The sequence below is a fragment of the Lacerta agilis genome, chromosome 8 (genome assembly GCF_009819535.1).
Source record: "Lacerta agilis isolate rLacAgi1 chromosome 8, rLacAgi1.pri, whole genome shotgun sequence".
NCBI classification, from domain to species: domain Eukaryota; kingdom Metazoa; phylum Chordata; class Lepidosauria; order Squamata; family Lacertidae; genus Lacerta; species Lacerta agilis.
The window spans coordinates 53373823-53396586 of NC_046319.1; the positions used below are offsets into that span (position 1 = coordinate 53373823).

At 46.6% G+C, this 22764-nt stretch overlaps 1 protein-coding gene across 2 annotated transcripts in view; it reads left to right on the plus strand.

Moving 5' to 3' along the window:
* Positions 1–22764, plus strand: part of GRIK3 (glutamate ionotropic receptor kainate type subunit 3) — a 197290-nt gene that overhangs the window by 169096 nt on the left and 5430 nt on the right. For both annotated transcript variants that reach the window (XM_033157504.1, XM_033157505.1), the window contains exons 11-13: positions 5524–5747; positions 9903–10021; positions 13858–14075. In XM_033157504.1, coding sequence (XP_033013395.1) covers positions 5524–5747; positions 9903–10021; positions 13858–14075 — 561 coding nt within the window. The remainder of the gene's footprint in view (positions 1–5523; positions 5748–9902; positions 10022–13857; positions 14076–22764) is intronic.

The following is a 22764-nucleotide window of genomic DNA, read 5'->3' on the forward strand; positions in this document are numbered from 1 at the left end:
TCACTGGGTAACCTTGGGCCAGTCACTGCCTTTCAGTGTAGCCTACCTTGCAGGGTTGTTGTGAGGATAAAAGGGAGAGGGGGAGAACCACGTACACTGCCCTGAGCTCCTTCGAGGAAAAGTTGCCATATAAGTGTAATAATAAAGCAAAGCCTTCCTCCAATAGTTGGGGCTTGGTGTGAGAACTGCTGTTGTGTGCACGCTGCCACTCACAGTATGAATGTCAGAGTGTTTAGGTGTGTTTCTGAGCAAACTATAGATGCATTCTATACGTAGATATCCTTTTGAGGTGTGTGTTGGTACACTGTAACTTCAGGCCAAATGCCTGAGATCTGTGGAACCTTGCAGAAAGCTGTGATGCTTGTTCTCCGTCAAGAGACCTGACTTGGTCAGCACAATGCCTGACGCACAACTTCCCCCCCTGTGCAGAAAGTCAATGAGTCGCGTAACTCGTGACTCGCCCAAGGCGCACTGTTTCTCACAATAGGTGGCCTGTGATGTGAAGATGAGGACAACCAGTGGCGCTGCCCTTTATTTGTCAGCACTTGCATTTTGGGATTGCAGGGACTCTACTTGGCCCCCCGCTGTGTGATCCTGGCAGGTCTGGCCACAGGCAGTGCAGCCTTAAGGGAAAAAGCAGCTTTTTAGAAAGTCCTTTGTTTTGAGGCTGGCCTGAAGCAACAAAAGCAAGAACATCTCATGCCTTGGAAGGTTTATGTGTTCAATTCCCCCCACCCTGCAAAATGGCCATTTCCTCCTGCAGCTAGGGAAATCCCCTGCTGGCTCAGAGGACCATCCCACACCATAGCCATTCGTTTCACACACAATTTTGGAAAATGTAGATACTAACTTTTGAAAACAGCGAGAGCCTGCAAATGCAGGGAGGAGGAAGAGTTCAGGGACACAGCTCAACCCCCTCCTTTGTTGCACCCCAAACAACTTGCGGTTGAAGGGGACCCTCTCTACAGACCTTCATGCCTGAGCATTGACACATTGGGATGCTGCTGGAAATCTCAGGAGGAGCCGGATGCTGAATTTAATGAGCCATTGGCTGGATCCAGCAGGATCTTCTTACATTCTTAAATTATGTGGTTATGTGGGAGTTGGCTTTCTTCATATTTGTTATAGGTTTGGGTATATAGGATTCTTTGGTGTTGTGCAATGCAAAACTCACTTTTGCTTGCGGTTAATGAACACTATCTTCATAGGCAATCCTAGCAGAAGGTTAAAGTTGTGGTCTTTGGTCTTAAAGATCCACCTAGACCAGCATTTAGATTCCAGCTAGATACCTCCTGGGATTTTCATAGGAAGGGCATAAAGGTAACCAGTGCCCTCTCTTAGAATCATAGAATCATAGAGTTGGAAGAGACCACAAGGGCCATCCAGTCCAACCCCCCCCCCCCCCCCCGTATCTAGTATAGTCATACATTGGATCCCGAACGCCTTGGTACTCGGACGTTTTAGCTCCTGAACTCCCCAAACCCAGAAGTGAGTGTTCCAGTTTGCAAACATTCTTTGGAACCCGAACATCTGACAGGGCTTTCGCAGCTTCCAATTGGCTGAAGGAGCTTCCTGCAGCCAATCAGAAGCTGCGCTTTGGTTTCCAAACGTTTTGGAAGTTGAACGAACTTTCGGAACAGATTCTGTTTGACTTCCAAGGTACGACTGTGCTCAGAAATTTGCTATCCTGGGTGTGGTTCTTCATGTACCTATCAGGGATGGTACCTTGGTTAATCTTTTATCCATGAATTCATCTTTTGCTGTTTTTAAAGCCACCTCAGCTCCTGGCCATCATATCCCCCCAGGACAGTGAACTGCATCAGTAAAACTTATTCATAAGAAACTCTTCATGACACATAATTCCTTCTGCCTTCTGTTCCTTATAGCTCCAAGGTAGCCTTGTTCTGACACTCCTACCGCAGAAGAGGCTTGTATCAAAAAGTAGCTACATCTTTTTGTCCTTATTGGACATTTTACACCAATCTAAGCTGCTCTCTGTGATTTCTACTTGGCATGAAGAACACAGAAAAAACGGAGGGTTTTTCTTGAACAGAAATGCCTCCCCACTGATAACTGCAGCTCAGGCCTAATCTCTGTCCCTGGGGGATGATTTGACAGTTGATTTAATGCTTTCACCATAAACAGAGCATTTATTGACAGTAAATTCCAGCAATTTATGTCCTTACAGCTACCTGGCTTGGGAGTGCTTTTGCACCTGATGCTGAGAGATTGTTTAGTGCAGATGCGGGCAAAATCACTGCCCTCAGATGGAAAGGGGCAAGCTTTCAGGACATGCCCTGATTCTATGCCATGTATGTTCTGAGCTGCAGGAATTTGCCATGGAGAAAACAAGGGCCCAGAGGATGGGAAGGAACTCCTGAAACACACAGTTTATCTTTGCCTCTTTATGTTTGCCTGAATCCACTAAATATTTTGATTAAGCTGACCCGAAAGGAAGGTAAATTTGAAGGCAAAACACCTGTAGGGATCTTCACAAACTCTCTCAGGGAAGACACATTGTCAGATATTGCTGTGTTACACTTGTAATGAATTTCTCAGAGCTAAAAGAGTTCTAGTAGGATTGGTGGAAATTCTCAGGCTGGCTTTGTGCCCCCAACCTAGATGTCTTTAAATGTGGTCTGATTTAGGCTTTTTTTAAATCTTGTTATGTTTGTGCATCTCTTGATAGCCTTTGGGGGAAAAAACAACTTTGGAGATGTAGCTTTAGCAGTCTTGACTTGCATGCCAATTTTTGCACTGCCATCTATTCCTTTTATTCAATTCTGAATTTGGGGGATGGGACCCTTTAACAGACACTTGCAGCTGCAAACCACGAGGGCAGGAGAGAATGAAGTTCAAACAAGCCATTGTTTTGGTGAAGGCTAGTAACTAGACAGACATGTGCATGATCAAATTTTGTTGTTAATGGTGATGTACATGTTGTTGTTGTTCAGTCGTTCAGTCGTGTCCGACTCTTCGTGACCCCATGGACCAGAGCACGCCAGGCACGCCTATCCTTCACTGCCTCTCGCAGTTTGGCCAAACTCATGTTAGTAGCTTCAAGAACACTGTCCAACCATCTCATCCTCTGTCGTCCCCTTCTCCTTGTGCCCTCCATCTTTCCCAGCATCAGGGTCTTTTCTAGGGATTCTTCTCTTCTCATGAGGTGGCCAAAGTACTGGAGCCTCAACTTCAGGATCTGTCCTTCTAGTGAGTACTCAGGGCTGATTTCTTTGAGAATGGATAGGTTTGATCTTCTTGCAGTCCATGGGACTCTCAAGAGTCTCCTCCAGCACCATAATTCAAAAGCATCAATTCTATGGCGATCAGCCTTCTTTATGGTCCAGCTCTCACTTCCGTACATTACTACTGGGAAAACCATAGCTTTAACTATACGGACCTTTGTCGGCAAGGTGATGTCTTTGCTTTTTAAGATGCTGTCTAGGTTTGTCATTGCTTTTCTCCCAAGAAGCAGGCGTCTTCTAATTTCGTGACTGCTGTCACCATCTGCAGTGATCATGGAACCCAAGAAAGTGAAATCTCTCACTGCCTCCATTTCTTCCCCTTCTATTTGCCAGGAGGTGATGGGACCAGTGGCCATGATCTTAGTTTTTTTGATGTTGAGCTTCAGACCATATTTTGCGCTCTCCTCTTTCACCCTCATTAAAAGGTTCTTTAATTCTTCCTCACTTTCTGCCGTCAAGGTAGTATCATCAGCATATCTGAGGTTGTTGATATTTTTTCCGGCAATCTTAATTCCGGTTGGGGATTCATCCAGTCCAGCCTTTCGCATGATGAATTCTGCATATAAGTTAAATAAGCAGGGAGACAATATACAGCCTTGTCGTACTCCTTTCCCAATTTTGAACCAATCAGTTGTTCCATATCCAGTTCTGACTGTAGCTTCTTGTCCCACATAGAGATTTCTCAGGAGGCAAATGAGGTGATCCGGCACTCCCATTTCTTTAAGAACTTGCCATAGTTTGCTGTGGTCGACACAGTCAAATGCTTTTGCATAATCAATGAAGCAGAAGTTGATGTTTTTCTGGAACTCTCTGGCTTTCTCCATAATCCAGCGCATGTTTGCAATTTGGTCTCTGGTTCCTCTGGTTAGTAGAATCAATAAAATCAATAAAATATGCATTATTTACCTTGTCTTCCAGTGATGCAGACAACTAGTTTATCTAATATCTAAAGTACACATGTGTTGTTCCCTTCTTTTCCACCTTGGTATACTTTTGCTGTTCCTGTAGCAGCCTAGGAATGAGTGAACTGGCCAGTTCCTATTTCTCTCAGTTTATCATTGTTTTCCTATTTTAAGTTCTTTTCACCCCATTTGGAAACTTTTAAAAAGTATGCATGAAACAACTGCATCTTTGTGCTCATTTCTCCTGATATATGCATTTTTTCAGCAATTTCCCCAAATGCAATGCATTCTTAAGAACACAAGAAGAGCCAGCTGGATCAGGCCAATAACCCATCTAGTTCTTTGGAGGTCTTTAAGCAGAGGCTTGACAGCCATCTGTCAGGAATGCTTTGATGGTGTTTCCCGCTTGGCAGGGGGTTGGACTGGATGGCCCTTGTGGTCTCTTCCAACTCTATGATTCTATGATTCTAGTTCTTCATCCTGTTATCACAGTGGCCAATTAGATGCCTGTGGGAAACTGGAAAACTGGATCCCAGCACAACAGCCCTCTCCTCTCCTGTGGTTTCCAGCAACTGGTACTCAAAAACATTACTGCCTCCAACAGTGCAAACGGAATATGCCCATCTTGGCTAGTAGCCATAGATAACCTTATTCTCATCCATCCACCTTGGCATCAATGAACACTGATGGCCACTGAAAGGGTGGAGTGGCCACAGTCCCTGGCATGAATGGAGAACCAGTAGTTTGGCTCTGCTATGGAAAGAACAGGGATGGTCCTGCTGTGTCTGTCTTCCTTATGAAAAGCATTTGTGCCAATCAGACCAAACTATAATTTTCTCTTAACTTTCCTTTGAGACCATTTATAGACCCCCCCCAAAAAAAAACCCCAAAAGGGATAAGAACAGGGGTGTGATTTCAACCCTTGAGATCCTAGGGCAACTGTCAGATACCTGCTACCCTCCTGGTGCTCTGAACTATAACTCCTATCAGCCCCGGCTAGCTTGCCATTGTGGTCCAGAACACCCAGAGGGCACTGGCTTGGTGAAGGATGTGCTAGGACATTTGGGAGCTCTGATTCAGAAGCTCCCAAGTGGATCCAATCTGAATCTGCCAATGGCACCTTTGCAGCTGCAGGTTTACCTGACTCATATTGGACATCACATGGCATCAGGTGGGTGTGACCAGGGGGAAATGGCATTGCAGGCCCAACTGGGAGGCCACATTTGGCCTGTGGGCCAGAAGTTCCCATGACATCGATCTTCATAGCAGCCCTTGGGGAAACAAGATTGTGACTCGAGGGACACAATAGCTTTGCCCACCGCCCTTTTCCTCCTCCATTTCTAACAACTGCTCCCTCTCTCTCTCCTGCTCCACAGAAAGCTGACCTGGCTGTCGCTCCGCTCACCATCACCCATGTCCGGGAGAAAGCGATTGACTTCTCCAAGCCCTTCATGACTCTGGGGATCAGCATTCTCTACCGGAAAGCCAATGGGACCAACCCCAGTGTCTTCTCTTTCCTGAACCCCCTGTCTCCTGACATTTGGATGTACATCCTCCTTGCTTACCTGGGAGTGAGCTGCGTGCTGTTTGTGATAGCCAGGTAAGGATCTCACCGGCTACAAGGGGCGCCAAAAGGAACTCTGTCCCTAGGATTTGGCTCCTATGCTAGGGAGTGAGATCCAAAGGCTGGGAGCAGCCGCTGAGAAGGCCCTCTCCTGTGTATCCACCAAGCACTCCTGTGAGGGTGGCAGGACAGAGAGAAAGGTCTCCCTTAAAGATCTCAGAGCCCAAGCAAGTTGGAGAAGACGGCCTTTCAGGTAGCCTGCATAAACATGTGCCAGTCATCTTGTCTTAAAGAACGAGCCAATCCCTTAAGAGAACTTTGGGGGAAATCCCTTCCTCTCCCCTGTATGCTAAGTCCCTTCATTTTTGTGGGATAGGGTGTCTGTGTGCAGGGGTGCCACTTTGACTCCCACTATGGCACTTAGCGCTGTGGTCTAAACCACTGAGCCTCTTGGGCTTGCCAATCAGAAGGTCGGTGGTTCAAATCCCTGTGACGGGGTGAGCTCCCATTGCTCAGTCCCAAATCCTGCCAACCTAGCAGTTCAAAAGCACGACACAGTGCAAGTAGATAAATAGGTACCGCTCCGGCAGGAAGGTAAATGGCATTTCCATGTGCTGCTCTGGTTTCGCCAGAAGCGGCTTAGTCATGCTGGCCACATGACCCGGAAAAACTGTCTGCGGACAAACGCCGGCTCCCTTTGCCAGTAAAGAGAGATGATCGCTGCAACCCCAGAGTTGTCTGCGACTGGACTTAACTGTCAGGGGTCCCTATGCCTTTTTTATGGCACTTGAGGAAAGAGCTGCCCTACAAAGGATCTCCCCTCCTCTTTCTGTGGCAGCCAGTCCTGGCTCCAGTCCCCCTAAGCCTCCTGCCCCCATTTCCAATGAGAAAAATGCCCATGCAATGGGCAATGGCAATAGCCCAGCACATCCTGAAAAAATAAGTGGAGGATGGCACTGACCCGGTTGCTAATGGCAGGCATTTGGTGCAATGGGAAACTCCACGCTGCAAGCCCTGTGCAGGAGAGAGCCACCTTTAGCAGGTAGCAGCACATCCCACAGTTAAAGGCCACTGTCTGTCTCTTGCTGGTAGCAGGTAGGGAGGTTGCTGGCCTCCTTCCCTGTGTTGGGTTAATATGATATAATTGGGAGAAGTGGGGGGGGGACATGGTGGGTGCTGGGGGCCCTGGCCACCCCCTCTGGGTCAGCTCTGTTCCTGCCTTCAGAGAAATAGCCTGTCCAGGCTGGGATCTGAGAGGAGAGAGGGAGGCAGAATGGAACCACAGCGGTGGCAGCATCATTATCTCCATTAGCCCTGGTGTTCCGGCTTTTATGATGCTTTGCTGGCTCCCTGGGGCCATTACAGCATTTGGAGGCGATTACCTGAGCTTAGTGCCTAATACTCTAATTTCATGTAATGCACTTGTCAAAATCAGCTCCGCAGGGAGGAAGGCTGACTCTTTGTTTGCTCTGGCACATCTGGATTGGCAAAGAGGTCTGCTTTTAAAAAGGGGTTGGGGGAATGCAGGAGGGTTAGCCACTAATTTTGAGAAGAGTCTTCTCCAAAGAACCTGATATTTGCAGAGTGGCTAGTCCTCAAGGGAGGGTCCCGGTGCAAGAGAGCAGCTCGAAAGGGGAAAAGAGCAGATGAAGAGAATAAGTTTTCTGGGGGATAGACTATAATCTGGGAGAAATAGATTCAAAACCTGATTTAGCTACACACTCCCTGCCTGGCCTTGGGGCAACAGTTAAAATTCTTACAAAGAATGAATTAATTCCATTCCGTTTTTGCATTGTGCAAAGCCACAATGGGAGAGAATTACTTTCTGCTTTTCATTCTTCCACTTAGTTTTGCCTCTCTGTCTTTCCATCCACATTCGCTCTTTGATGATTTCATCTGCACAGATTTCCAGGCAAAATAAACCCCAAGTCACATGAGTGTGTGTGAGTGTATTGCAGAGCAAAGCGCAATTTCTCCCCTTGGCTTGGTTTCAATTAAAGTTCCCGTGACTGTAACTTTCCCCTCAAAACCTTCCTGGCTTTTATCTATCTCTTTGAGCAGCACCTGGTCTTCTGCATAATTAAGGCTGTGCACAGATGGTTCTGGGCAGAAGAGGGTGCAGAGAGAGGGTCCCAGGACATGGCAAAGAGGAAATTGGATCTTTCGCCCCCAGCAATAATAGGGAACATTTTCACTCTTGACCCTTGCCCAGCTCCAGAATTCTAGCCTGCAGGGGGAAAATGTTGCCAAAATTGGCACACCTTAATTCAAAGGCATGAGCCTCTCTTGAAATAAACCGGCCTCCCCCTGCCTCCCCACCATATAAAGGCCTCCATCGGTTCCACCATAGGTCACTGCTGCTTAAAACCAGCTCTGTGGCTGCTTGGAGACCCAAAATGGCAATGTTTTGATCCATCAGAGCTTTTAATAAGGCTTTGAAGCTTATTGATGGAGCTGCAGCCTGAATCCACCAAATGTCGCTGAGGTTAGAGATGTAGAATGATACCTTCTAGGTGGCCACTTTTGCCTGGTGTTGCTTTGTAGTGTAGTCAAGGCAGCAACATGAATGACAATGTTTAATTGTGGCTGGCTGTGCGGCTGTGCATTGACGCCTGGGGTTTCAGGACAGCCTCGCTGCTGCTGCTGCTGCTGCCGCCGCCGCCACACACAGGCGTGAAGTTCTTTATTTGGAGGGGCTTGTGCAGGGAGTTAGATTGGGCCATGACTTTGTTTTTGCAAATACAGAGGCTCCTTATTGTCTGGGAATGCCAAAACCCCCCTCTGTCATTCAAGAATGTGGTATCTGCTTACACACCAGGAAATGAATGAGGCAAAATAATAAAATGTGCCAAAGCTGCTGCCGCTTCTTCTTCTTCCTCCTCCTCCTCCTCTTTGCAGAACTCTCCATTTCCATTTCAGCTGAGCGTTTGGAGGAGATGAGGTAGTTGCAAAGCCAGGGGGAATCACAGAGGGAGAAACTGCGATGCTAATTAATTTGTTTGGTTCTGAAGCAATTATGCCAATTATGCAGAATTTAATTTAATTATCTTGCAAAATGCAGGACCTTTGGAAAATGTGAGTAAGGAGCTCCAAAGGATCTCCAAAGGTCCTGCATTCTCCCTCAAATCCACCTTTAACTGGTCTGGCTTTGATTGGATCTTTGCAGCAAGAGGAAGGAGCAGAAATGAGAATGTTTCATGACAATGCCAGCCAAGGCTTGGTCTGATCATTGAGATGCTTGAAGGGGGAGTCAATTACAGTCGTTCCTTGGATCCCGAACACCTTGCAAGTCAAACGTTTTGGCGAACTATTTTTGGAAGCCGAACATCTGACGGAGCTTCCGATTGGCTGCAGGAGCTTTGGTTTCTGAACATTTCGGAAGCCAAATAGACTTCTGGAATGGATTCCGTAGTGCTTCCAAAGTACGGCTGTATGTAGCTCTGTAACCCAAATTTGGGGGATAGGGGAAGCAGGTCACCTGCTCTGCCCTTCTGTTGGAAACTACCAGTAAAACAAAAGTGTCAAGCTTGGGGCAGCTGGTATAGGACCTGGTCCACAGCTAGGAGAGGTTATTGTCATCACCCCCTTTTTTATCCCTCACTCCACCCCACTCACAGGCTTCCCCACTGCCTTCTCAGTATCAAATCTTAGACTGTCAGCTGATCAGGGCAGACAGAGACCTGTCCTCAGGAAAGCACCAGTGCACCAATGACACAATTATTATTATTATTATTATTATTATTATTATTATTATTATTATATAACAGGGATGATGTGGCTGTTCAAAAAGAAAGGGATTTCTAAAATGTAAAGGCATATGCAATCCTCTCTGGACAGGGATTTGCCTTCATGTGCTCCTGCAACTCTATCAAGTGCCATGCATAGCAATGGGATCCTAAGATAAGTCAGTCCTGCGTGGCAGACTTCAACTGAACAAGAAAGGGCAAGGAGGGTGAAAACACATGCTGCTGAAACAGGCACTTCTCCCCCCCTCTTTTTCTCACACAAAGGTCCCTGACCCCCCCCTACTCCCCTGTAACAGAGACATAAGCCCCAGATAGCCCTTGGCCGGCTGGATTAGTGCCAAACTTGTGCCAGCTGCCTCCGAAGCTGGTTTGTTCTTTGCACCAGCCTCTTCTGCCCTGTCTGTTAGGAGTCCTCCCTCGATGCCCACCTTCTCTCTCCCTGCAGGTTTAGCCCTTACGAATGGTATGACGCCCACCCCTGCAACCCAGGCTCCGACATTGTGGAGAACAACTTCACCCTCCTCAACAGCTTCTGGTTCGGCATGGGAGCGCTGATGCAGCAAGGTAGGCCCCCCTCCCCTGAGCAAACACCCCCCTCCCGCAAGCCACTCTTGTTTGGTGTGTACCTGCATGCGTGCATGCGTGTGTGTGTGTTTGTGTGTTGACAGGTGCAAGATAAACGCAGTTGCGCTTGTCAAAAGAGAAAAAAAAATGCCTCTGGAGCAAGAGAAATAATGTTGCGCCTCCTCTCCCTTCTTGTCGCGAGGCAGCCGGGGAGTTTCTGTCATCAGACGATGACAAGCAAAGACATTGGTTTTGAAATGGTGGAGTCTGTTTCTTAACAATTACAGGAGTGCTTGTCAAGACCGGCTTCTGTCTCTCCTCCGCTGAGGAGGCTCTCGGGTGCTGCCATGATGGAGCCAGCTCGCTCTTCCTCCTTCTCCCCTGAGTGCTTGACACACAGCCTTGTGGAAGCCAGGGGCCGAAATCCATCACCTCACTGGTGGCTCTGCCCATTAATTGAGCTGTACCAGCCCAGGGCAGGTTTACTGCCCTTGGGATCTGCTTCTGCTGCCTGGGCCACTCACTTCATAGCTCAGTGGTAGAGCATCTGTTTTACATACAGAAGCTCCCAAGTTTGATCCCCATCAGCATCAGGTATGACTGGGAAAGAACCCTTCTTGGATATCTGCTGCCAGTCAGAGTAGGCAATACTAACCTATATGGGCCAGTGGTCTGGCTGAGTATAAGACACCTTTCTATGATCATGAGGTTGCCCAGGTTCAATCCCCGGTGGCATCTCCAAGTAGGACTGGGAGAGTCCCTACCTGAAACCCCAGTGAGTGAGCTGCTGCTAGTCAGTGTAGGCAATGCTGAGCTGTATGGGCAAATGGGTCTGACTCAGTCTAAGGCAGTTCCCAGAAGCAAATCAGCACTGTGGGCTACTCAGGAAACTCCGAGAAAGGGTGGGGGAAATCCAGGTGTCTTGCACAACTTGCTTTGTAAAACAAGCTGCATCTCCACACTGGTTTTTTGTTTTGGTTCACAAAATGAGGTTCTGGGGTTGCATGCAGCCCTTGGATTCAGAATCGCTTCTTCAATGCTAGGATTGTAGCCTCGTGGGTCTGCCTTGTTCTTTCATACTCGTAAGTCCACTGAGTGCAAAAGCCTCAGGAAAAGGGAGAATCACTAGGCACTCATTTTAAAAGGTTTATAACATTACATTTTATTTTATTGGTATCTGAACCATGCTAAACCTAGGAGGCAGCTCTTCTCTATCTTCTGGCTACCCTACAATGATTCCCTATCCTTGCAGGCCTCCTTCCTCCCAAGGAGGTGGATGTCCACATGGGGAGAGAGGGAGGCGCTGCCTGCTAGTGGGCCAGATCTTTGGCCTACCTTGGACCTTGGGAAGAAGGCTTATCAATAATTAATTAATTAATTAATTAATTGGTGGTGGTTGTGGTCTCCAGTCACTTCTCTTTCACTCCCTTCTGAAAACCTTGAAATCTCTCCCATTTTTGCCAATTGCCAATGATGGTGGTGAAATCAGGGGATTTTAACAACCTGAGGGTAACATATCAGAATTTGGCCAGAGGATTGAGATTAGCAATTAGATTATCAAGTGACTAGATGCACACTGGCATCAAATATCAAGCCACTTTGTTTTCCCACCCGCACCTACCCAGCAAGGGTGTAGCACAGGGCACAACGTGGCTCTGACTAGCCCAGCATCTAAAGGATGCTACTGTGGGCTCAACAAGCCAGCCTTGTTTATTATATATTCTAAAATAAAAACCTCAAAATAAAATAAAAACAAGCTGAAGTCACCTCCTCAAGCTCGGAACCCGAGTCTCTGGTGTCCTGGCCCTCCAATGCTCCGTGTTCTCCAGCTTTGAAGACGGTTTGGAAACTGGTGCAGAATTCCATGGCCAGGTTGCTTCTTGGGGGGCAAGGCGGTCTGAGCACATAACACCAATCCTGGTCTGGCTGCAATAGTTTCTGGAGCCCAATTCAAAGTGCTGGTTTTGACTTTATATGGCTCAGGAGCTGGGTATGTTTAGCCTGGAGAAGATAAGGTTAAGGGGTGATATGATAGCCATGTTCAAATATATAAAAGGATGTCATATAGAGGAGGGTGAAAGGTTGTTTTCTGCTGCTCCAGAGAAGCGGACACGGGGTAATGGATTCAAACTACAAGAAAGAAGATTCCACCTAAACATTAGGAAGAACTTCCTGACAGTGAGAGCTGTCCGACAGTGGAATTTGCTGCCAAGGAGTGTGGTGGAGTCTCCTTCTTTGGAGGTCTTTAAGCGGAGGCTGTCAGGAATGCGTTGATGGTGTTTCCTGCTTGGCAGGGGGTTGGACTTGATGGCCCTTGTGGTCTCTTCCAACTCTATGATTCTATTATTCTAGGACGCCCTCGCCCCATATGAACAGGCTCATACCCTGCAATCATCACCTGAGGTCCTTCTCCACAGGAGGTCTGGAGGGTGGCAACATGAGAACGGACCTTTTCAGCGGTGGCTCATGGAATGCTCTCCCCAGGGAGATTCACCTGGTGCCGTCATGATAAATCTTCAGGTGTCATGCAGAAACATTCCTTTTAAACCAAGACTTTGGCTTTAGCTATCTATGGCCTTTTGGAGTGGGTGGGATGTTTTACTGCCCTCCCCCGGTTTTAACTTATGTATGGGGAAGGTTGTAGGTTGTTTTGGAGCCACTTTGAGTTGCCATGGCAAAAAAAAAATGGACTAATAAATTTCAGTATTGGTATTAGTAGGTGGGTCTCTGGACTGTCTGCATAGCCAGGGTGGTACTGTCCCCCCCCCCAATTTAATCCTGCCCTGATTCAGCTGACTTTTTGATCCCCCAATTCCAGACCAGAGATGTCCTTGGAGGGTGGTAGCAGCAGCAGCCCCCCCCCAAAAAGCTTATCTGCTTTTAATAGGTACCAGGAGGGGCCAGTACCAAAACAGAGGAGCCCTTATCGTCCTTCATCCCTGCTCACTCAAAGTCATTACAGGGCTGTTATGCCCTTTTAAAAAAAACATATTTTCCTACCTCCAACTGCTATTTAGACCCTTGATCGTCGTCCCCCCCACACACAATTGGATACTTTTTAAAAAATGCCTGTGCATTTGAAGCCTCTCCCTAGAGTGAGCCCTTCTGAAAAAAACCACTCTGTATAAAAGAAGCGCCTCTTTTTATTATTATTTTAAACGGTAGAACAAAACACCCATAAAAGTTCACAAGCAGCTTTCTATTTAAATCACATGAAAGCTGTTCAGTTAATTACTTTGGTTTGAAAATTCCTCATCAACTGCTGGCTGTGCCCAAGGTCAGGAGCAGGAGCTGGTGGAGGGGGGGGGCAGGGTCTGGAAGCATTACAAGGTAAACGACTATTTCTTTGAGCACAGCAGTCTGGCTCATTTCCATTTTTAAAATGGATTAATTTGTGCAACAGTTACGATTCAGCAACAGATAGGTGATAGGATCGCCATCTTCAAATACCTGAAGGGCTGCCCCATGGAAGACTGCTGCCCCGGAGGGTAGGACCTGAAGCAGTGGATTCGAATGACAAGAAATGATATTCTGACCGAATCTTAGGAATAACTTTCTGGCGTTAAGAGCTGTTTGACAGTGGAACAGACTCTCTCGGAAGGTGGTGGAATCTCCTTCGTTGGAGGTATTTAAACAGAGGTTGGATGGCCACCTGCCAGGGGTTCTTTAGCAGTGCTTCCTGCATTGCAGGGGGTTGCTTGGGGCTATTTTAAATTCTACAGTTCTATGTGTCAAGGAATAAGGTTTGGGGTGTGTGTGTGTGTGTGTAAAAGGTTGTGTGTTTCCTGTACTTCCTCCAGTCTGTTCCACTCTCACCCTGCTCTCCTTCCTCCCAGGCTCTGAGCTGATGCCCAAAGCCCTTTCCACCCGCATCATTGGGGGCATCTGGTGGTTCTTCACCCTCATCATCATCTCCTCCTACACGGCTAACCTGGCTGCTTTCCTGACCGTGGAAAGGATGGAGTCGCCCATCGACTCGGCGGACGACCTGGCCAAGCAAACCAAAATCGAATATGGGGCGGTGAAGGATGGCGCCACCATGACTTTCTTCAAGGTGAGATTTGAGTGTGTTCGATCCTCACTTCCAGGCAGATGTGGAAATGCACCGTCAGGCTGTGGGATTGGAGCATCAATCATGACAAAGGCAGCGAGGAGCATCTGAAGAGGAACGCATGCCCCTTCTCTCCCCTGCTTCTCCCTGGGAATGTCAGGGCTGGCCTTTCCTCACTTCTCCTCTACCCAAAAATGCACTGGGAACCGGGTTGGTTCAGAGCAATGTTCTTGTAGTGGAGGGGGTTACGTGACGGCTGGTAGCACCACCCATCTTCCTTGAACAATACCCACCAACCCTCTTTTGGCTTTCCAAGGTCACTGTCAATGTGGGTTGACTCGGTGCTTTTCTTCTAGAAAAATAGGTGCTGGTATTGCGTACCCTTGAATGCTCCCAGAAAAAAAGCACGGGGTTGACTAGCAAGTTGTGTGCCCAGAGAGCAACTGTCAAGCCAGGCCGAGAAGCAGAAACTTGGGAATGAGGGAGGGAGGGAGTTTGCAGTGTGTGTGTGTGTGTGTGTGTGAGAGAGAGAGAGAGAACCAACTCATGCAGCACTAGACACACACAATGGCTACATGCTGTATAAAGGTAAAGGGACCCCTGACCGTTAGGTCCAGTCACAGTCGACTCATCTCGCTTTACTGGCCGAGGGAGCCGACGTACAGCTTCCGGGTCATGTGGCCAGCATGACTAAGCCACTTCTGGCAAACCAGAGCAGCGCACGGAAACGCCGTTTACCTTCCCACCAGGGCGGTAACAGTTTACCTACTTGCACTTTGACATGCTTTTGGCAGGAGCAGGTTGGCAGGAGCAGGGACCGAGCAACGGGAGCTCACTCTGTCACGGGGATTCGAACCGCCAACCTTCTGATCAGCAAGCCTTAGGCTCTGTGGTTTAACCCAAAGCACCACCCACGTCTCTATCCCTCTGTATAGCTGCTAATAATTAGCAAAAAAGGAGCAGATGAGGAAGGGAGCTTTCGCATCTGGAAGATCAGGATCCAATGGGGAATTGAGGCCAGAGGCCTGGAGTTCACACATTGATTTCAATTAATGCAATGAGTCTTGCACCGCTAGTCACTGGTTATGGCAGATTGGTCTTGCCAGGTGTGTGTGTGTGTGTGTGTGTGTGTGTGTGTGTGATTTTGACCTATGCGGAAAGTACGGAAAGCAGCAGGAAATCATTCCTACCTATCAATGCAGGAAATGCTTGTCAACTTAGATCCAGCACAGGGGCAGGTCTTGCCAGCACGCTGCACCAAGAGAATAGCAGGCTGGAGAGTGGGAAAGTGAGTGTTGCAGAAGACCCCTGGCACAGCCCAGGGCCGTTTTCAAGCTCCTAGGCTATAATATTGGATAATGACCTCTCTAGGGGTACACTGAGAGGCAGCTTAACTGTGGGGTGTAAATAAATGATGGGTTGCATTTTTATTTGGCTGTGACCGACAGGTGAGGACAAGGATTGCACAGTTATTCTTTCTATTAATGTGTTTGCAAAGTTCTGTTTAGCAGGCATCCTTGGTGGATATATTCAGAGTTGTCAATGGCAACAAAAAGTGTGTCCATGTCTTGTAAAGCAACAGGGAACACGGCTGAAACTAGGCATGACCGCAACAGGACTCTGTGTCTAAACCCAGACCTGCTGCAATGAGTGGGGAGGCAGGACCCAGAGGCAGAGGGGAGGGCAATATACCAGGCCCAGAGGCCAATGCGGAGGTGGGAACTGACCTGTGAAGCTTAATTGTCGATGATGCTTGAGGAAGTTTGCTCAAAGTAATCTCCAGTCTGTGTAGCCTTGTGATGAGGTTTCGTGCTGCCAGTGAGAAACTAGATTTGAACAGAACAAGGGACATTCTGGAAAGGGTGCTCCCTGCCCAAGCCCTCCTCTGGGCGGTGGGCAGGAGGGAGGGAGCAGACTATACTTATACTCCCCTCCAAAAAGAAAAGTTTGGATATTGTTAGGCCCACAAGGTATCCTGTTCTCTCAAGAAAACAGAGTTCCTAAGTTTCATAGTTAGTGGCCATCGCTGCCTCCTGTGGCAGTGAGTTCCATAGTTTAACTATGTGCGGCATGAAGAAGTCATTGCCTTTATCTGTCCTGAATCTTCCAACATTCAGCTTCATGGGATGACTACAAGTTCTAGTGTTATGAGCAAGGGAGATATACTCTCTTTTAGTCACTTTCCCCATGCATAAATTTATAAGCACCTATCATTTCGTGTCTTCCTCGCCTTTTCTCTAAACTAAGAAGTCCCAAACTCTGCAGCCTTTCTTCATAGGTCCACTTGATCATGTTGCTTGCCCTTTTCCAACTCTACAGTATCCTTTTTGAGGTGAGGTGACCAGAACTATACAAAGTAATGCAAAAGTCGTTGCGCCATATAACAGCATTATGATACTGGCATTTATTTATTTTTTCAATTATTTTCCTTATGATCCCTATCATGTAATCTGCCTTTTTCGTAGCTAGGGATGTCCCATATGCAAGGTCTGGGTTTCTAATGATGAACTGGTGTGGAAAAACCACCACTGCAGTAGCAACACAGCAGCCCTGGAAATTCACCCAAATCCAGTAAGGAATCCAGGAATAAAAGCTGAATAGATGGCTGCTGCTGCTGCCTGGATGTGCTGATGCACAATCGTGCACATGCCTTGGTGGTCCTCGCACAGCCGAATGAGCATCTCTCCGCATCTCCTCTTGCCATGGGAAATGTCTCCTGAGCTAGGATGTGGGAGGGCAGGAGTTCCTCGTGCCCTGCAGGTGTTTAGTTTCAAACAATTGGCCTGCTCTACCATGCTGATAGCAAAAGGGTATAAATAGGCCACACAAGAGGTTTTGTGAGGCCACAGCAAAGGCAGCAGCTCGAAGACATGTGCTCAGCTTTTGCACCAAAATCTGTTGGTTCTCTGCATGAGGCTTTGTGTCGTCATTTCTCAGACCCAGGATTCAAGCAATTGCCTTTGTGATCATGTGGCCTGTTCTCAGTCACTCTTTCCTGGAGTCTCACATGACAGTGCTGTTGTTGGCCAGAACTGCTTTACCTGACCCTCGCCCATCATGAGACTATGAGAACATCAGGAGAACCTGCTGGATAAGGCTAATGGCCCATCTAGTCCAGCCTCCTTGCAGGGGCTGAACGGTTGGGGGAAACCTATAAGCAGGACCCGCCCAAGCACAAAAGAGCAACACTCTCTTTTCCAGCAACTGGTATTCAGAAGCAATGCTGCCTCCAACTGTGAAGGCAGAGCATAACTATTCTGGTTGGTAGCCATCAATATCCCTCTTCTCCATGAATTTGTACAATCCTCTTGTAAATCAATCCAAGCTGGTTTAATGATCTCAGGCAGGAATGATCGCACTGCCAGTGTGGTGTAGTGGTTAAGAGTGGTAGACTCGTAACCTGGGGAACCGGGTTCACGTCTCCGCTCCTCCACATGCAGCTGCTGGGTGACCTTGGGCTAGTCACACTTCTTTGAAGTCTCTCAGCCCCACTCACCTCACAGAGTGTTTGTTGTGGGGGAGGAAGGGAAAGGAGAATGTTAGCCGCTTTGAGACTCCTTCGGGTAGTGAAAAGCGGGATATCAAATCCAAACTCTTCTTCTTCTTCTTCTGCCTCCTGAGGGAGGGAGTTCCAAAGTTCAGATACGTGTTGTGTGAAGGAGTACTTTCAATTCTCTGCCCTGAATCTTCCAAAAGCATCTTCATTGGATGTCCACAAGTGTTATGAGGGAGGGAGAAAACGTATTCTCTAGCTACTTTCTCCTTGCTATGCATAATTTTTATAAACTTCCATCCCTCCACTGCTGCCTCTTCCATCAAGATGATATCCAGCTCACTTCTGGAGAGGCAGGACCCACAACAGGGTGAAGCACAACTGACTTAAACCAGTTTTCGTAGAATCGTAGAGTTGCAAGGGACCCCAAGGTCAACTAGTCCAAGCCTCTGTAATGCAGGAATCACAACTATAGCATCCATGACAGATGGCCATCCAACCTCTGCTGAAAAACCTCCAAGGAAGCAGAGACCCCAGCCTTCCAAGGGAGTCCATTCCACTACCGAACAGCTCTTACTTCATAGTTTGCTGTGAAACTTTTTGCTTCGCCAGATTCCTGATCTGCCTGCTAGGCCCCTTTTCAAAGGCACAAACAGGAAACTGGGCGGGACAGGCCTTCATTGCTCCCACCCAGCAAGATGGCTCTTCTGGTTTCAGTCATTCACTAGGATGAGAGTTTGGGCTCAACCCTTGTAAACCTTTCATCTGGTTCTGGTGCTGTTCAAGCAAAAAGGCTCTGATGTGAAAGGATGTTCAGAAAACACTCCTGCGGCCATGAGTGGAGTGTGAGGGAAGAAGAGTTGCCTGCCTATCTGGTCTGGTTGGGGTCTCTACAGTTTTCTTTGCCAGTGGGACAGTTTTCTTGCTGTCATCACTCTCAGCAACTCAGTACATCAAGGCATGAAAAGAGACTTGCATTTATTTCCACAATTTGAAAAGAAATTAATTGAGAGAGCCAGCAGACTACGATATCACACTTTCTTTTCTTTTTTTCTTTTTCTTTTGACACAATGCTGCTTAAGACGGAAATTAATTAAGAGATTTAAAGAGGGCTTTGAAAGTGTCTTTCAGTTGTAAATGTGCGTGTGAAGAGGGGAAGCCTGAGCTAGGGGGAAGTGCCTTGCAGGCGGATTATCCCTGTTGCAAAGTTAATTTCCTTCTTTGCCAATTAAACCTGAAGTCAAAACAAAATAAAAAAATAAATAAAAATCCTTCCAGTAGCACCTTAGAGACCAACTAAGGACAAGAACCAAGAATAAACTAAGTTGGTCTCTAAGGTGCTACTGGAAGGAATTTTTTTATTTTTTATTTTGTTTTGACTATGGCAGACCAACACGGCTACCTACCTGTAACTAAACCTGAAGTGTGGCTTTTAGAGGAGAGGGGATAGGTGCAAAGGCAAATGAGGCCAAATCTGTGTTTTGTAATTAGCTGCATGAAATTTGAGCTGGTCCCTGGATTTGGGACTCCTTTTAACATGGGCATGTAACTCTCTTGTTCCAAAACAACAACAATATAATATATGAATTAAAGTAGGAATTAAATTTGGTGTACAAATTGGGAAAATGTAAAGGAGTGTCCCAGGAAGAGTCCTAAACAGAGGTGTTTGGAGAGCTGCATTTGCTCCCCACCCCAGGCCAGTTGTTGAGAGAAAACAGTTAAGCTTCACTTAACGGCTGATGCCAGTTGGAACTGAAAAACATATGTTGAAGTGTTAGTGCTTGTTCACACTGGTGTTTAATATGTGTTTGCAGCTGACCAAACCTTAAAAATACAGCTTCCTTCACGGGTAAGGGTGAGGAAACTCTGAAGCATGATGATGTTATAGGGGTGAGAGAGAAGGAGGGAGCAGGGTGTGCCCTGTTTGACAGCCACCTTGCATCCTCTTGTTCCAGCCTCTTGACAGATGGAAACACAAAGCTTTTGCCTTCTACTGCAAGTGAGGGGCAGTTTATTAGTTTGTGGATCAGGGCGTTCACACATGCATGTACATAATTGCCCAGCAATTATTACTGTACTGTGAACTAGTTACTGAAAGGCTTTTTCTTTTTGATCTAAACTGAGGTTAATAGCAAAGTTCTGTTTATGCAGCTTCACACAGGTAAGGCATCAGTGAGTGAGGAGCATGCATGTGTGAACAATGCTTTGACATAACAAAATAGAAAAATCTTTCCAGTAGCACCTTAGAGACCAACTGAGTTTGTTCTTGGTATGAGCTTTCGTGTGCATGCACACTTCTTCAGCTACCCACCTGTAAATGCTTTGACATGTGTCCGGACAAAGCAGGTGTTCCTCTTAGAAATGAAAAGCATTTGAAATGTGTGTGGGATGATTCTGCTTGGAAGATTTTTTTTACATTCAAGGAGTATATAGATGTTATGGTTCAGGAATTGCTTTGCCTAAGAGGTGGGCTGCCTTCTTCAAGTCCCGATGGGTGGTGGACTCTTCTGAGCACAGGCAGAAACCTGGTAGCAGTCCCAGTGGGCAAAGGGGATAGGGAGGAGATGGGTGGCAGGGGAAAGGAGATGGAGAGAGACCCTTTCAAACACTCAAAGAAAATCCTCAGGTTGTTAGCTGTGATTCATGCACTGCAGGGAGTTGGACTTCCAACCCTACAATTCTATAAGTTTCCTTCAGACAGTGGCTTCCTGCTGCTCACATGGGTCCTAACCGTGGAGCTTACTTGCATTGCCTTGGTGTCCTGCCTCTTTAAATGCTGCAGTCATTCCATGAATAGCAACATCTTTCATTCAGGACTAGCTCAGGCAAAGAGGAGGGATTGACCTCAAAGTCTCTCACACCACTGGTGCCTCCATCTGACCTCTGCATTTCTTGTTCCATGATTTTTTTTTTATTATTATTATTATTATTATTATTATTATTATTATTATTATTATTATTATTATTATTATACCCTGCCCATCTGGCTGGGTTTCCCCAGCCACTCTGGGCACCTTACAGTGCATATAAAAACACAGTAAAACGTTAAACATTAAAATTAGCCCCCCAAAGGCTGGTGTATGCAGCACCCAGAGTCTTTTGGCCTCCTCAGTCCAGGGATGATTCTGGCAGGGTGTGTGAGAGTGTGTGTGAAAGAGATTTGCAACAGGGTTTCCTGGCAACCTGCACAGAGGGTGTGCTTGCCATGAAAGAAGAATGGATGCCAAAATTAGCAGATGGGCTGCCCATCAAACAGCTGCTATTGCAAAGCGCTTCTATTAATTTGAACAAAACAACCCATTTAAACCGAAATTCACTTGCTAGAGACTAGAGTATGTTTATAACATCCAATCATGATGTAACAAAGGGTGTAGCATCTCAATAAATCTTCCGTTGTTGTTGGGTGTGTGTGGGTTTTTTTTTTTTATCTCTGCATGGCGCTTAAATCAATAGATGACAGATACCTGATTAACTTCAAAAGCTGATGTTGTTAATTGCCTGCTGTATTGACTGTTAGCTTTTAATGGCAAGCAATTACAGTGGACATTTGACAACTAATATGGTTATTAAAAAAAGAATATACTCTCTCTGAGGTGATGCAGCAATAGAAAGTGGGAGTTAATTTGCATGTAATCAAAGCCTAGCCCTAATTGAAGATGCTTTCCATTGGAGCATGACTGACATTTACAACAATAAAAAAAAATGGCATGCATACCCCCACACCCCATCATAGCTTTCAGGCCTTTAAATGGGGGGGGGGTGTCCAGTGGAGGTATAGCTTTATTTTTTTATAAATGCTCCCCAAGATTTTTTTAGTGGAAATCAAGCCTATAGTTTTTTAAAAGAGTTGAAGGTGATAAAATGAAAAGAGTTTCCTATATGTTTTGTTGTGCACAGACCACATGATTCAGGTCGGATCTAGTTTTGGCAGTATGGAAAATAGCCTCAGCCCAGAGCCCTTCATCAGCTGGTCAGTTTGGTGGGGTTTTTTTGGGGGGGGGGTCATCCTATCCAAGTCTGTTCCTTCCACCCCCATCCCATTTCAAAAGGTCGTTGGAGGGATAATATGCTCAGTTACTTTTAAGTTTGATTATTTTAAAAAGCAGAACATCTATGACTTTTTATTATGGGACAGAATTGGGTGGAATTTGCTGGCTAGTTCACTCCTGAAGGCATGAATTCTACAAAATTTCACAATTATTGTTTATGTGGTTTTTAAAAACAAGATAGGTGCCCCTAGGCATGCCAATATGCAGACAAATAGGTTTAGGGGTTTGCATGTATAGTGTCCAGATATAGGGAAGCAATAATATCACTATTCTGCTTTGGTCTGACCCCAGCTGGTTTGTTGGCTATAGCCAGTGACAATCAGAGGGAGGGCTGGGAAGGCTATCTACTTTGGAATATTTCTATCCAAATAATATTTCTGTGTCTTGATCTTTGGGGCCTTACTAGCTGCTCAGTATCGATAATGATCTGGTTTGGAGGGACCATCTTTGGCTGTTCCCAAAGCTCAGGCTCAAAAGGGGACCTCAGATTTAGACACTTCTTCAACTTATCAAATGCCAAAAAGTTAACAACTTGTTTTTATGGGCATCAGACCAATATGTGATCTGCTTGGGAAGTTTGTTTGTCCAATTATGTCTCATTCTTTTTGGTGCCATATTTTGTTTTCACGTGTTTCCTTTTTAAATTACCGGGTATTATTATGGCTCAGAATCCGGAAGTGGCTAGGCCTCTCCTGACCTCTTGGAGATGGAGCCTGGCTGTAGCTCTCTGCAGGGACAAGCTCTCAGGTAGCTGTCCAAGGTCCGGAAAGCCCTCTGCTTGGTTAGGTTTCCTGGCTGACCAAGGCCTGGTTTTCCTGCAAGCCTCGCAGAACTGGACACAGGGCAGCCCACCTGACCTCCTTATCTGCCATTATGACCTTCCAGGTATGACCAAATACACAAATTCACCAATAAATCAAATCAATAAACATGACACTCTCAAGGATTTTTAAAAGCAGATTTTCCAACTGCACAAATTCCCTACCAGGCACCCCACACTAAAAGAGAAAAAGGCCAGATGAACACAAGTGTGCTCTCCCCACCCCCACCCCGATTTGCTTACACCCTGTGACAGGGGCAGTTTCTCTGTAGGGGTCAGTAGTTCTTATTTACTATACAGGACAGTCCAATGGGCCCTGCATCATTGTAA